General features: G+C 42.0%; 1 protein-coding gene across 1 annotated transcript in view; it reads left to right on the forward strand.

Annotated features, from left to right (window-relative positions):
• Nucleotides 1–948: 948 nt before the first annotated feature.
• Nucleotides 949–16079, forward strand: part of LOC137149557 (histone-arginine methyltransferase CARM1-like) — a 69900-nt gene continuing 54769 nt past the window's right edge. The window contains exons 1-2 of the mRNA XM_067543063.1: nucleotides 949–994; nucleotides 1304–1606. Coding sequence (XP_067399164.1) covers nucleotides 949–994; nucleotides 1304–1606 — 349 coding nt within the window. The remainder of the gene's footprint in view (nucleotides 995–1303; nucleotides 1607–16079) is intronic.

Genomic DNA, 16079 nt, shown 5'->3' on the forward strand with positions numbered 1-16079 from the left:
AACTACTGGACTACAGAGTCATTCTCATTCTGTAGCCCAGTGACTTGTGGATAAATACTTACATAGTCATTGGGACAGAGAGAGAGAATGGCTGAAGTTCAGTGGTTAGATCACCTACCTGGATCACAGTGCAGCAACTGAGATTTCCTAGGTGCTGTGATGCTCAGCATTGCAGTGCCTCAGTAAAAAAAAACCAAAAACCTGCAGCAGCAAGTCTGAGACTGGATCAACAGACTCCAGCTCCCACTGTAGTGATAAAAATAGCAATGGAGATGTTTGGCCCCACTGGAACCTGGGGCTCTGAAACCCGGTGGGGATGGTCATCTCATGGCCTAGGCTAAGGACCAAGTCCTACTGTCTACACTGCTATTTTTAGCCCTGTAGCACTAGCCCAAGTCAATTGACCCAGGCTTTTAGACTTGCTGCTGCAGGTCTTTTTTGCAGTGTAGATGCACCCGAAATCCCTTTGTGGATCCCACCCCAAGTGCTTACAGGATTGGGCCAATGAATTGTATCAAGTACTTTACTACATTCCAAATAACTCAGTTTCTTTTTCTTTCCTAGTTCTCAGAAGACTGGGCATACAAGCTACATGCTAAAAGCACACCATTTTTACACTGGCAGGAGAGAGAATTTTTGCAAGTCTGGGCTAGTTTCACATTCTGAAAAGCAAAAAATGAAATCCAGAATACACTTTGAAAAATAGGGACTAGGTTGGGCACAGCCAATTTAAACCAATTCTACTGCAACTACTCTTATCGCCCCCCAAATGTGAAAAATTGGGGTCAGGGAACCTGCTCACACGTTTTGCTATTTTCAAATGCCAACATTTAGAATGTGTGCTGTGACCTTACACCCCCCTCTCTGAGTGACTCTCACCTTACAGAGCTCCTGGGCAAAGTGCTGCAATCTGAAGAGGGGAACTTTGGCGCGGGGGGGGGGGGAATAATGAGGCGATTTGCAGTCTTTCGCCACACAATCTGTGCTCGCGAAGGTGAGAATCATTGAACCAGGCCCAATGAGTCTTCAACGAGGGAGACAGTGGTCACGTGAGCCAGGCTTGTTGGAAGCCGTGGCTGGCCTCCAGTCAGCAGGTGCAGCCACGCCGGTGGCCAGGAGATGTCACTGTTTTGCTGCAAGAGCAGAGTGGTCGCCAAACGCGGCTCACCCCAGCCAAGCTGCTGGGAAAATGCTAGTGGCTGAGCAGGCTTTGTAAAGGCAGGGAGGGAGGGAGCGGGGAATGCTGTGCTGCCGAAGCCAGAAAGAACCAGGAGGTGTCTCAAATGTGGAACTTGTTTATCAGTGAAACCCACCCGCCGTCTCGCCCTTCTCCTCGGCTTCCTTGGGCGCTGCGCTGGGCCGGGGAAGCAGCAGCCCTTCCAGCAGCAGCCGCCTGAGCTCAGAGGTTGGGCGGCGGCGGCAGCAGCGGCGGCAGGGATCATGGCTGCTGCAGAGCAGCCGCCGCTCCTGCAGTACAGCGTGAAGCTGCTGCTGGTGAGCGAGGAGCAGCTCCGGGGGGGGCTGCAGCTTGCCAGCCCCAACCAGCGCGCTCTCCAGCTGGCGGTGCAGCCGGGCGAGGAGGATGCAGACGTGACTGTGACAGACGGTGAAGTATTGAGCACGCGCGGTTGTGAGGCGGATGCGTGGGTGGGTTTGGTGGCTGGCGCGGGGGTTGCTCCTGACAGGGCAGCTCGCGGTGGGGAGGAGACGGGGTGGCGGCACGCTCGCTGCTGAAAGCTGCTTCCCCCCCGCTTTGGGGGCGAGCTCCCTGCCCGGAGAGCCAGTCCCGCTTGTCCCGGTGGCTCGCCCCTGCAGCCAGCAGCAGGGTTTGCTTCGCACGACGCGAGCTGTGGGAGAAAAACTCTCCCCTGGGGCGTGTTGGGCGCGCACTGGGCAGCCCGCCACAGCCCGCCTTCGTCTGCGCGGCTGAACGTGGGAACTTCCCGGCCCTGGTACGCTGTGGCAGCCGAGAGGGGGCTCGTGAAGTTAGCGATGCACCCGGGAAGGGAAGGGAAGGCCAGCGGCGGTGTCGCTTGCGTCAGGGAAGGGAAATGCGCTGGGGGAAAAGCTCCTGCCCGCCCGGCAAACAGTCCGAATCTGAGCCGCTCCACGGGGATCGGGGAACCTGGGGCAGCTTGGCCACAGCGGTTCTCTCCCCTCGTGTGCGTCCTGCCCTGCCCTGCCCTGCCCTGCCACGTGTCTTGGCACCACGCGCTTGCTAACCCAGCCGCTGGCAGCACAACTTGTTGCAAAGTGTCTGTGTGTGTCTGTCTCACGCCGCGCGGAGGCCGAGAACTGATGTAATAGAGCAGGAGGGACGAGGGGGTGTAGTGACTTTGCCATCCGGTATCATGTCATTTGCAGGACAGTTTCTTCCTGCTTGGTCGGTGCATTATTTGCAGTGCACTGAGCACCTTCGTGAGACAGTTAGGTACACCATGCAGAATATTCTACTCTAGGTGCTGCCGCAGGGACAGACTGGAAGAGAATTTGGCTTAGCATCTGGTGACGACACTCCATTTTGTACGCTTTGGAGGCAGGACTGTTCATTTGTTCTGTACCTCTTGCAGTTGTGAGTCCCTTGTTACTCCTGCAGTAGAAGTAATAAAAAATAATACTGTGGTGTTGAGCACAGTAGCAATGTTTAGACAGACATGCTGCAGCTGGGCAGGAGCTGTCTCCATTTGTTTGTACAGCACTGACCACATTGATGATAGTGTGGAAATGGTGTTATCTCATAATGTTCTACCAAGTAATGCATTAGATACAGGTTCTTACTGTGACTTTAGTGAAAATCCAGCTGCCATTATGTGCTTGTGAATACCCACAGGACCTTTTGACATTAACTAATTTTATGGTGGAAAAGTATTGGCCAGAATGTCAGGGCTATTCCCCTTAATGTTCTTTTAATATATATAGTAAGTGTATGCTATGGAATTTTTAACTTTAACCAGGCGTAGATGGCCAAGATCTTTGTTCACCATCCTTCAAGGAGAAGTTCTTGATTCCTCCTTATACAGGGGGATAAAAGCAATGAAATTGAAGGGGATGGGGGTAAACTGTTCTCTAGACCCATTAATTTGACTCTGTTTTATGTTAATGCTTAAAACTTCTCATACACTGGTTCCCTGTGTTAGTCTGCTTGTAATGCTGGAGGGGCATTGGATCAAAGCCATGTCCAATCACTGTTGGCTGTGGTGTTCAATTAGACTCATAAATACAATCCAAGAACATACTTCCTTCTCCAGACACCATGAATGGTAGAGATCAGCCCTCCAATCACTTGTTATTGTTGTCTGCAAATGTGTCATAGTATTGTAGGATTCAAAAGGGGCAAGCATGCAAAGCATAGGTACTGAGTGCATGTGTGCAAGTGCTCTGTCAAAATGTAAATACAGCTTTGGTCACTTTTGGCATATTTTATACACTTATTTGTTAGTACATTAAGCTTTCAATAGGAAAAAATTGGAGAGTCTTGGACTAGGGAGAGCACAATAAAAAAATATCTTGAAAGAGTAATGGCTATGAAAAGAAAATATGAGCACTGTCAGTTAGCAAAATGTGAACCATGGGCCTATCCGGCACAGTGTTGAGCACCCTCAACTTCCATTGTGACTTCAGTTGGCACTTTGGAAGATGGTCCCAAGGGACTGAAAGGAAGCATGAGATTAGGTCATGCAGCAGATTAAAATCCTGTTTGGGTCAACAGTGTAAATCAGTCTGATCACATTCTAATTATTAGTGAATATTTGTCCATGTTACCAAACAATTAGATAAATTAGCATTTGTCAGTCTCTCTCTCTCTCTCTCTCTCCAAAACTGACCCTGGGTCAGGATATGGACTGGAATTTTGAAGCCCAGTTGTTTGAAAGATTGACTATCACCTGTCAGGCTGGTTATGTCAGTCTTATGCCTCCGATACACTTGGCTTTCATAAGCACTGTCAATCAGCATTCATTAAATACACTGGATTTTATTTTTCTACCAGCATTTAAAGTTAACAAATATTTAAATTGGAAAAGGATCATGTGGCACAACTGAAAACTTAAAAATACAGTGAAAATATTGTTTTCATCAAGTCTAGGTTTTTAAACAGTCTTTGAAGTCCATAACAAATCCCAAACTCTTCTATGCTTCTTTGGTTTCTCTGCTGCTGATCCAATTCACAGATTTGTCCCGGTGCTGCCATGCTAATTTAAGAAAGGCTTGCATTTTACATGTGATACTTTGACAGAATTGAGGCCTGATCCTCTCAGCCTTTACTTACCAAAGGTAGTTCCTTAATCATGCAAGTAGACCCAAATGACTTCAGTGAAGACTACTCATGTGAGTACAGGATCAGGCTCCTGTTTAGGGCTTTTGGGCACTAGCATTGGGGGCAGTACCATCCTGGGCAAAAGATGGGAATACATCCACAAGTGTAGCTCTTGCACATCTGCCTGTCCTCACCTCTGTACTAGCACATTCACACAGCACCTAGGCACTGTCAGACCAGCTGTGAGATGAGGTTCTTTCTAGAGCCATATGGCAGTTTTATCATTTGCTGCTTGAGCAGTCACTGTATTTTGAGAGAGATTAAAGTTGCAAACTGTTGTATTATATGCCTAATTTTAACCCCCTAGAACTGGCTGTTAGAATTGATTTAGGCTGAAAGTTGCCATGTTTACTTAAACAGAAAAGCCCCCCTTACCCATTGAAGTAAATTGGTTATGATGTGTCTTCTCTTTAAGATGTAGCTTATTTTAAAAGAAATTATGCTGATTTAAAAGCTTGACTTGTTTCTTACTGACTCTGTAGCTCAAAAATGGTTTGTAACCCTTCAAACTTTCTGCATGATTAAATTTTCTTCCAAAATTGTGCAAAGACTATGTTTGGGGGGAAATTGTAATTCAGCAAAGTTATTAATGTTTGTTGTAATGGTTATAGTGTATGAGTACTTTGCCCTCTGGTGGATGGTTGCTCCTTAAGGCAATATTATGGTTCCTCCTCTACTTAACCAATGTAAAAGGCTTCCTCTTAGATCAGTTGGTAGCAGACTGGTTTTTCTGGTGCTTAGGAACCAGGGTTTTGCTCTGGTCTTTGCAGACTTGCGTGGTTTGTCTAGTAATTGTAGGCTTTATTGTAGCAATGGCTTCATTGTAGAATGTCACACACTTTTTTCTTCAAAGTGTAAAGGAAAATGAGTTAATCTATCTTTGAGTTACGGATGATTAAAAATGACTTTCAATATGGAGACACTCTGTAGCGGCAGATCTGTAATAATGCTGAAAATCAAGGCTCCATTATAAGCCTTATAATCACATCCATTTATTCTCTTCTATATGGGTTCTTAAACCATGCTCCCCATTTTATCTGAGCACATTCCTGTAGTGCATTAAGCATCTTGACAACATCAGTTGTGTTTCTTCTCTTATCCTTTCCCTTGGTGGAGGACTGTGGGCATAGTGGTGTGTTTTGGAATTTTTTTATAATATATACACGTGTTGCTATATGTTTATGCTAGAGAAGGCAACATTGAAGAAGCATACCCTACACTTGAAGATGGTGAGCTTTGCGATGGTCCTTAGTTCCTGTGGGAGTTCATTCCACAATCTTGGGCCAGCCCCTGAGAAAGCACCATCTCCTACACAGATGAGCTTTACATTTCTTGTAGAAAATTCCATTGTACCCATAGAAGCAAAGTTGTTGACTTCTAACATTGCACCGGGCAAATAATTTTGTGATTACTAGACCATTTGTTCAGAACCTTGGAAGTCTATTAGTCATACCATTGTTAAATGATGAATGATTAAACATTTGAAATTCTATTCAACGTCCACTTTTCGGGGGTAGGGGGGTGTTTCCCTCTTGCTAAAAACAGCTTGATTGCATTAGTTACATATCACTAACATTTAAAGAAGAGGCGAATTGAATTTAAATATTGAAAAAGCATGTACAGTATACCAATGTAAAGTCTGCTTGTCCCAACAGATGCTTTATAAAATCTAGGCAGGAGAAGTGGAGGGGTCATAGGAATGCTGTAGATATGCTGCCATATGGCAGTATAGGAGCTAAAGCCAGGGAGCCATAAAAACAGGTGTGCTGCAGAGCACCCAAAGCTGTGCCAGAAAATGGAAGCGACAGGGAGCCAGAGAACCTGTGGAGCACATGAGCTCTGCTGGACAGCATGAACTTGGGGCACCATGGACTTGTAGTCACCTCGAGATTGCATATTGGAAACATATATGTTGGGTGGCGGGAGAAGAGATACTGTAGTGCAACTAAGCTCTACATTGGCCTTGTAAGATTTTTGTTACTGTTTTTATTTTGTTTTGTTTTTTGTTTAGAGACAAAAAACGTGGTTAACTTTCCTGTTTTATCAACCTTGATTAACATTATTCTGGTATGTATGTGTACCAAGGAATGTTATAGATAAAAAATAAACTCTTAATCATTTAATGAGGCAGTATATTAGTGGATAGAGTCCTGCACTGGGACTTAGCAGACCTGGGTTCTATTGCTACCACTGCCAATAACCTTTTGGGTGACCTTGGGTAAGTCATGTCGTTGCTCTGTGCCTTCCTTTCCCCCATCTGTAAAATGGTGATGATACCTACTTCCATTGAAAAGCACTTTGAGATCTGTTAAGTGCTATATAATAATACTGTTAATAAGAGTATTATGTATAATTATTTAGCTGCTCACTTACAAGGAAAGGTAGAAAAATTTTCAAATACTTCCTTGGTCCTTAAAACTCTTCGGTAAGTGTACATGTAAAACAAATACATCACCTATTCCAAAAATAACTGTGACTCTGTCCCTCTTTAGCTGCCCACTATCCATCTAACAGGGATATGCTTCTATTAACCTAGTATATAGGAATTGAGTAGTATCCCTTTTGTAGCCCTCTAGTGGGCCTCTATATCTTCAATTGCAGAAGCAGCAAGTACCCAACGTAATAGCTATATTATATAATATAAATAATATATATAAAAATGTAACTAGCCTGTGTGGGTGCTGAGGTAGTAAATATGACTTGGAGCCCAGTTGTGTCCATGTGGCTTCCTCAAATCCTTAATGCTGTGTAGAGAACAAAGACACAACACTAACCAGATTGTCATATGCTGACCATGAATAGAGCTCATCAGAGAAAATGCAGATGGTCAGACCCATAAAGTTTCATGAAACTGTTTGGATTCAATGAATTTTCATCGTACCACAAGTAGGGTTCCAACGGGTCCCTGTCCACTAGACAGGTTTCAGTTGGAAACTTGCCCGGTTTCCTGCCAAATCTCCTGGTGGGCTGCTGTGAAGCCCAGATATCCAGGGTGTGTTGCTTCAGAGCAGCTCTGCTACTCCAGAACTTTCAGGAACCTGGGGCTAGGTGCCAGATCTGCAGCAGAAAGCCTGGGAATCCTGGGATGGGTTCCTATTTAGCATATTTAATTTCAAAAATGCCACTTTTCAATGTTTCTGAAACAAAAATTCCAGTTTGTGGGAAATTTTGAAATATCAATATTTCCTGTGAATCAGTTTTGGCTAGTTCTAATGATGAATTAAAATGTAATAAATACTATGAACATGTTGACTCCCTTCTCTCTAGTGTGGTAAGTAAATAAAGTGCTAGCTTGCTGTAATGAACAGGCGTGTGGCCTGTATTTATAGAGTGGATAGGATGTAGATAAACGTGGGCTGTGTCCAGAAGGGGACAGACTTGTTCAGAGGGTCAATAGTGGGATTTCCAGTCCTTCTAATCTAGGGAAAGTGGATGTAGCAGATTGACTTTTTGCATCTGGCTGGGATGGTGGGGTGGGGGAATAGGATTGCTTCTGAAATGTACATGGAGAATAAGATGACCTGTTTTAGTTTAGTCTAAACCATAGGGGGAGGTGGATGGGGAGGCTCAAATCTCTGGTCTACAAGCAAGATAATTTCATGAATATTTGTGAAGTGCTTAGGTACTATAATGATGGGACCACATACGAACATAAAGATGATGTCTCTGGCTAATTATGGGACAGTGAACGTACAGGAGGTGTGTGGTTGGGTGTGGGCGGTATGTTGTGGTTGGTAGTTTGCCAGAGTTTGTAGTCCTTACTGATAACGTAGGATGGGTAGTTGGTGGCAGTGTGTCTCTGGTGTCTCGGCTGAGACTGGAGAGGTATATGGTGGCGGAGTTGAGATCGTTTTTGGAATATGTGATTTGACATTTTACAGCAGTACGATGGAATTGTATGTATGAACTACGAGTGATTTTTACTATTTTAATATTGCCTCCCTCAAGTGTTCAAAAATCATGAGTGACTCAAAATCATAAAGTTACTTTTTAATCATGAATGTTGCAGAATTTTTTCCCCTTCTGTTTTCTGACACTTTAGGATTCAATCTCTTCATGATCAGATTTTTTCCATTACCATGAGAGGTAGATTCTTTTAAAAATAAATTAAAGATGAGTTTCTCATGCAATTTCTGAATTTAAACTTCTGGCGCTTTAGAAATATCCCCCAAATCATGAGACATGATAAAAATCACAAGAATTGGCAACATTTGATATTTCTCTACCCGCTCTTAACTGTTTTATTCCATGCTTTGGAAGTTGTAGGCTTTTTTGGGGGGGAGGAGGATCCCCCAGTAAAATTCCTTGATATACAGAGAAATAGCAGCCTTAAATTTAAGACAGCAAAGCTTTGATTGAACAGTCTAAAGTAAATTTTTAATGAGACTTGAGAGTGCTTTATTATGGAATCACAATATTATTGCCATATTCAAAACAAGAAAGAGAATATGTTTGTTTTGGTTTAGAAACAAACAACATAGTTCAAAAAGCTAAGGGGACACTGTGCAGCAATATAGTTCAAAATTTTGACTAATTTTAAAATAGTTAAAATCTTGTATCCTTCCCATATCCAACTACTACAATCTATTATTTTGTGGAGGTGTGGGGAATCAACACTTTGCTGTGAAAAACCATTAGCCAGTATTTTTGTGAGATCAAGGTTTTATACTTTTTTAAGCTCACTATGATTGCTCTGTAATAATTAAAATAAGGTGTAATGCTTACACTGCAAAAATATAGTGTAAAATTCTTTTGGAGGCAAAATATTAGAGTTTTTTATTTTACCAACAACCTTTCCTTGATTAAAAGGAAACGGTTAATTTTACTCTTAAGTCCTGATGTGTGAACAATATTTACTTTTCTGATTTTTAATAGAGAGACAGAGACAAGGTGAAGAAGAGATGGAATGGAACGGATGGGGAGGAAGAACGGGGCGTTGAACACAGCTTTTGTTCATGGTCTTGGAATGCTAGTCAGCTGGTCAGTCATGAATGGATGCTTTTAGGCTGGCAGGTTAGCCATAACACCTGTTGCTCTGGACCCTGGCTCATATTCCAATCAGGAACATCATTTGGTTGGCTCTCTTCTCAGACAAGGCAAGGCTGGATGACCTATCTCATCTTGCTGTGTTGATGCATGCAGTGCAGGTAATTTTAGAATTTGGTGAAAAGCCAAGAGCGGATAGGAGGAAGAACGGGTGGGCAAAAAATACCACAGAAAGGGAAAGGAGACCGAACAGGCCTGATGGCCTTCCTCTTGGAAAGAAAATTGTTTGGTCTGGTCTGCTCTTTCTATCTTGGGATCCAGGAACATAAGATGAGAGTTTTTTATAGTTTTCTTTTAAGACACCTCCCCCCCCCCCATACACCTGAAAAGTGGGCAGCATAGTTCATCTAATTATTTCATTCAACAACTTCCATAAGGCCAAACTTGGCATAGGTACAGTAACTTCGTTCCCACATTTTAAAATGTATTAAGTTCAACCTCAACACAGTCCTTGCGCCATTTCAGCTAGGCCTTTTGTTTGGACTAATTTTAATTTCTCTGAGGGGGTTGTTTTTTTTGGTGTGTTTTTTGGGTTTTTTTTGCACCTGGTTAATAAAATTCACTATTGAAAACAACTTGACTTACTTTTTACAGTTAGTTCCCAAGCAGGCAAAAATTATAGGTACCATATCTTATCCTTAGCAGTTGTAAAATTGGCAATGTGGAGTAAAGATGACAAGTTTGTAATATGCTGGAAACATGGAAAATACCCCACATTATAAACCCTGGCACAAGTGCGCTTACTACCAGTGAATTTTGCCACAGTGAATTTTTCGAGATATGAAACTAGTTTGAGACGACCAACTCGTTTCCACAGGCCCCTAAACACTAATCATAGTGACTTGCAGGCACTACTGACCAGGGCTGGATACAAGCAGTTAACCTTGGGAGGACAGACTTCATACTCTGTTAGCAATCCTCTGTGCCATTCATTTCCCCACATCAGGTATCTTTTACTTTGATGAACAGCACTATTATTTTTCTTCCCCCATGTAGATATTTAGACCGTTGTTTAGTTCCTGATAAGTTTTAAGAATTATTAAACTTACAATTTAGTTATAAACAGAATCAAATTTATGACATTTGGAAATCCGTATTAGGAACCGAAAAGTAGTTGTTATATGTCTGTTCTAGTGCTGTAAATATATATGCATTGCATTGGCTTTATTAGCAACGATGGCCTGGCCAAATACAGTAGTAGCAGGTAGTGGTTGCAGACAGTTCTCATCAGCAAAACTGTTGTAGCTTCTTATCTCCTTTTATGCCATGCAAATCCTCCTTTTTCTTAGTGAGGACAAATGGTTGCTCCTGAAGACTAAAAAAAATCATGAAGATTGTACTTTGAGAGTATAATTCAGGCCCTCCCTGATACTCTGACGGTATGGAGGCTTATAATTGCTCTTTTCCATTTCTTTCAGCAGTGTCACTGAAGCATAGAGGATTTCTTAGAGGGATTAAATAAATAATTTAAGGGTTGTTTAAATTATCATGCCTATTTTAGAGGATTATTTTTTTATTATTATTTTTTCAAGGGGAAATTGCAAGTCCTTTCCATCAGGCAACTCTTTAAAAGGGAGCAGATTAGTCTGTATGAAGGAAGAATTAGTGTGGCTGAATGAGATGCAATTAAAAATAGGAATTTTGAGATTTTCCTATAGCTGTCCTGTTTCATAGTACCATGCCTCCTACGGAGAACAGATCATAACTCAAGACTTTTCAATAACTAAATTCTGAAAGTTTTATTTCACTAATTTTTCACATAGGCCAAGCTTTGGTTGTATCTGCATAGGTTTGAAGACTATCTGGAATATATGCGTTTATAGTAACCACAATATTAATGAGAAGTGACCTTTATGTAATCTGGATAAGTGATCATAGTCTCAAAATTTGAAAAACTTTAATGTAGATACCATTAATTCATCCTTGGGTTCAATAATGAATAGTTTTAAAATGGATTGCTTTAGATGATGTGCTTTACATAAGTATACCAGACATGATCTAAGTAGCAAGCACCACCAGATACAGCTCAAACCTGAGTAGCAAATCTCATATATTAACTAGTTAAATCTTTACTACATCTAGCCATAAAGACAATATTAGTGATGATCTACAATTATCGGGAATAGAGCTGTGGAAAATCTAGTGCCCGTATAATGTCTTTAGACCCAAAAGGCTAACTATAAACATTTCTAACTTTCCACACTAATCAGCACCCCTCATAGAATTGCAGTACAAGAAAAGTGAACATGTACCAGGCTGTGGGGTTATCAATTAATGATTATCTGGAAATGGTAAGCACCTTCTTTCTCCTTTCTTTAAAACAGAGTGGCTATAGTGACCGCATTATTTCTTTGAGTGGCAAAAAACAATCTCACTGGTCAAAGTTAGATGTCAGTGGTGGTTTCATTTTCTACATTCAGATTTAGGCCCTTACCGAGGAAATTACTTGGAGCACATACTTAACTTTTGAAGTATTTCTTTAAGTGCTTCCTTGGATACTGCTGAAGAAAGGCCTTGATTTCCTCGTTTAATTCAAATTCTGAATGACAGATTACTGTTTACAGTTTATATACCTTCACCTCAAAGAGAGAGGGAGAGATCCTGGGCCACGGTCCCATCATTCTCTTCCACTCTCTACCACAACATTGGCCACCTGAGTTGGCCAGACCTGGTGAGAGGCAATGACATGCTGCAGCCTTCTCAGGGGTGAAGCAGTGGGTTTAACTGTCTTGTTCCTGGGAACTCAGACAGCAGTGTGCTGTTCCAATATGAGCTGCAGTTTGAGGTCAATCTAACCTTCTGTGCATAGTCGCCTTGCACTGAGTATTTGTATTTGTCAACGTGAACAAGAGAGTCAAAGTTGAAGTTGAACAGGAGAGCTGGTAGACTTTGTTTCTGCAGTGACTTTCTCAATAGCTCACTTGTATCTTTGCTGCTGCTTGTCTTTATCAATGCTGATAAATTGCCTGTGAATAGACACTGTTTGGTTCCTGAATGTCTCAGAGTAGCATGATACTTAGTTACTGTAAAGAAGAACTAGTGAAGAGCAAAGTATCTCAGTTCTTTACTGCGAGTGTGTGATATTTTTCCCCCTCCCATCCCTGACCCCCCGTTCACATCCAACTTGGTTACAGAATGAAGTGTAAGTATGTAGGACATAGCAACAGCATGCCTTTAGTGTGTGTTTGCCTCAGGACTCTGAGGCAGCATCTGCACCGCAAAAATAAATAAACAAAGACCTGCAGCAGTGAGTCTCAGAGCCCAGGTCAGCTGACTCAGGCTCACAGGGGTCATGCTATGGGAGTTAAAACTGTAGTGTAGATATTTGGGCTTGGACTAGAGCCCGGGCTCAAACCCAGTGAGGAGGGAGAATCACGGAGTGCAAGCCCCAACACTGCTCTTTTTAGCTCTGTCATGCAAGCCCCACGAGCCTGAGTCAGTTAACCTGGGCTCTGAGACAGTGCCATGGGTTTGTTGTTGTTTTCGGTGTTGACCAACCTTGATTGTCCAAAACAGGGCTCTCTGATTAGCCTTTTGGATGGTTGGGGAATTGTTTTCATTGAAAACTTGTGTAACTTAAATGACTGAGCTAAATTACATGAGGTTTTGACACACTTTCACGCACTGAGACTCTCCGATTAAGAAAAGCAGATTTCAAGCTAATGGTTCTTCAGCTTTGGAAATACAGGCATGTAAAAATAGGAGATTGTTAATTATTAACACTTCAGAATATATGTACATGAATCAGAGGTGTAAATAGATATGATAGGACACTTGATATAACAGTTTGCAGGTGTTGTTCATAATGAACATCCAAGAGACTAAACTGGATTCTGGATAGGTTTTTGTTGGGTTTTTTGGCTGTGACAAACATCTTATGCTCTGTAGGTTTTTGTTCTACACCCATCACCAATGTACATTATCTTCACCTTCACCTTCACATCTAATAAGGATGGCTCCTGGGTAAGGGTGGTAGCCTGTGATTTGGGAGATCCAGGTTCCATTCCTTGCTCTGTTATAGACTCCCTGTGTGACCTTGGGCAAATCACCTGATTCCCCCCCATATCTCCATTCCTCATCTGTTAGATGGGGGGTAATAGTGCTTCCCTACCTCACAGGTGTGTTCTGAGATACATACACAAAAGGTTGTGAGGTGCTCAGATACTATAGTAATGGGGGCCATATAAGTATCTTAGACAGACTGGCCCCTGGGTTAGTGCACAATGATCTGGGCCCAGGATACTTAAAGATTGCTTGAAGCATCAGGATAAAGACCAGAGTCCACTCCTCAAGTACAGTGGAACTGCATGGCAGGGGTAAAGCTTGTCTGTGCAGGGGCCATATCTTTCTCTGGAACTGCTCCTAGGTGTAATGAACTCCTGCACTGCAGCTGAAGGGGTAACTTCCAGCTCAAGCAAATGTACACACACTAGCTTTGATCAAAATAGCATGCTAAAAATAGCAGTGTAGCCTTGGCAGCCCAGACTAGCACAGTCTCATCCAAGGCCACAGGTGCAAACTGAGGTAGCTAGCGTGTGCTGTCGCCTGCACTGCCATGGCTACGTTTTTATTTTTAGTATGCTAGCTCAATCAAAGCTTAGGGGGTATACATCTCCCTGAGCTAGAACTTACACCTCTAGCAGCAGTATAACTGTACTCTAAAAACTTCCTCAGGCATCCTCACTTTGCGATCCCAACACTTGGTGCACTTCTTACTCAATAACTCAGCACCGCAGGCATCAAATAACTTAAATGAAAGAGTCCCTCATGCTCATTTCTCACTGTGAAGAAAAGATAGAGAATCACATGTAACTGCTAGTCATGTGACTTGGTGCCCTGCTGGAAGGGGCTGGGATACTTTGGTGATGAGGGCAGTAATAATGGGCTGAATAGAATATGGGTATCTGAGATGCTGGTGGGACAGTTGGCCTGACCTTGACTGACTGGCTTTTAAACTCCCAACTAATTATTAATTATAGATCTAAAATCCTCTACAGATTTTTCCCTATTTTTACCAAATTATTGAATATGAATATACACCCAATTCCAGTTTGCCCTGACCCACCTTCTTCTCCTCAGAACCACAGACTGTCCATTTCCCACTGCTGCCCCTTCCCCATTGCCACGTAACCTTCCTGCTCTATCACCCCTGCCTTCCCTTGTTAAAGTAGGGCAGTCCAAGGCTTCCTGCTGCTGTGTGAATGACAGGCTGTGGAGAATCAACATTTTCTAGTTATTTGTTGAATATTGATATAAAAACCCATTCAGATTCCCCCTTTTTCGCTCATATTATGAATATCAAAATAAAATCTGCTCAAAGCATGCTGCTTATTTCTAATGTTATCAAATAATTAAGTTTTGCTCCATTTTCTTCCCAGTTCTAAAATATTTACATAGTCTTCTAATATTTGGCTCAATTTTCTTTCTTATTCTCTATCATTGTCTTAATGTCCTCTTTGATTTTTTTCTCCATCATATAAAGTCTCATATTACTCCTTTCCTATCTATTTCTAGAATAGTGATATAAAATCCTCTCAGATTTTGCCCCTTTCCTTATAATTGGACCTCAAAATGTTCCACTTCTCTAATTATCCTTTTTTTATAATCCTCTTCCTCTCATATTCTACCTTTATATCTTTTGATACCAGTTTTCAATAATTAATCTCCTCAGATTTTGTTGTTTTCCATGTAGTTATCAAATAGTGATATGAAATCCTCTTGGATTTGTGGGTTTGCACATGCTTTTTAATTTTAGCAACATTTTTGGGAAGGAAATTATTTCCTTGGTCTTTGTCCATATTGGAGGGTGCAGGAGGAAGGGGTAGACTCCCCAGTCATCAACTTTCCCCCTCACGTTTGAGTGTCAAATTGCTCCAATGGACGTAAAAGAAAAAACAAGTGACCAAAGTATGTGGTGGATTCTCCATCTCTTAATGTCTTCAAGACTGGATGCCTTTCTGGAAGATACACTTTAGTCAAACAAATTATTGGGCATTCAATACAAATGAAAACCTATGGTCTGTGTTTATACAGGAGGTCAGATCAGATGATCTAATGGATTCTTCTGGCCTTAACATGTATGAAAATGACCACATTCAAAACAGTTCCTCTGCACTTCCTCCGCCTTACCCCCCTCCAAATTAATGTGCTGTAGTTTGAAACAGTAGCAACAGTTTGAAAGTGAAGCTTGGTTGGCTCTGGTGCGATTTCTGAATTCTAGGAATTCTATCATACTTGGACTTTCCTGGCCTATCTGCAAGTATGCACATGCTTTGAGCTGGCCTCAGGTACTGGCAGGTTGTATGTGTGCGCGCCCATACATGCACATGATGCTGATGATACCAACTAATTTCTAAACTTCAGCTGTACATGTGATCTGTTGTTTACAGATGGCATCAAGCTCCTCAAGCCTAAAAAAATGTTATCAAGCAAAAAGGCTGAAAATCCTTTACAATAATAAATTTCACTATTAACAAACTGCTTTGTTGAGTTATGATACTACTAGGCTTAGTCACAGTTATGGCAATCTGGTTTGAATTAAATAAATAATGACCTGGAAAGGCAGATAGAAATGCCACAGAGAGACGTTATGTAATAATGTACCTTCAAGATTCTCCTGTGCATATTTTGTTTTATCTATTCTTTTTATGCTGTGCTTATCACCATAGTATGAGTACCTGTTCCACATTATTTTTATTGCAATAGTGTTGATGTACTC

Source organism: Emydura macquarii, unplaced genomic scaffold (assembly GCF_026122565.2).
Source record: "Emydura macquarii macquarii isolate MOO-44397 ecotype Brisbane River unplaced genomic scaffold, CSIRO-AGI_Emac_v2 contig_767, whole genome shotgun sequence".
Taxonomy (NCBI): Eukaryota; Metazoa; Chordata; order Testudines; family Chelidae; genus Emydura; species Emydura macquarii.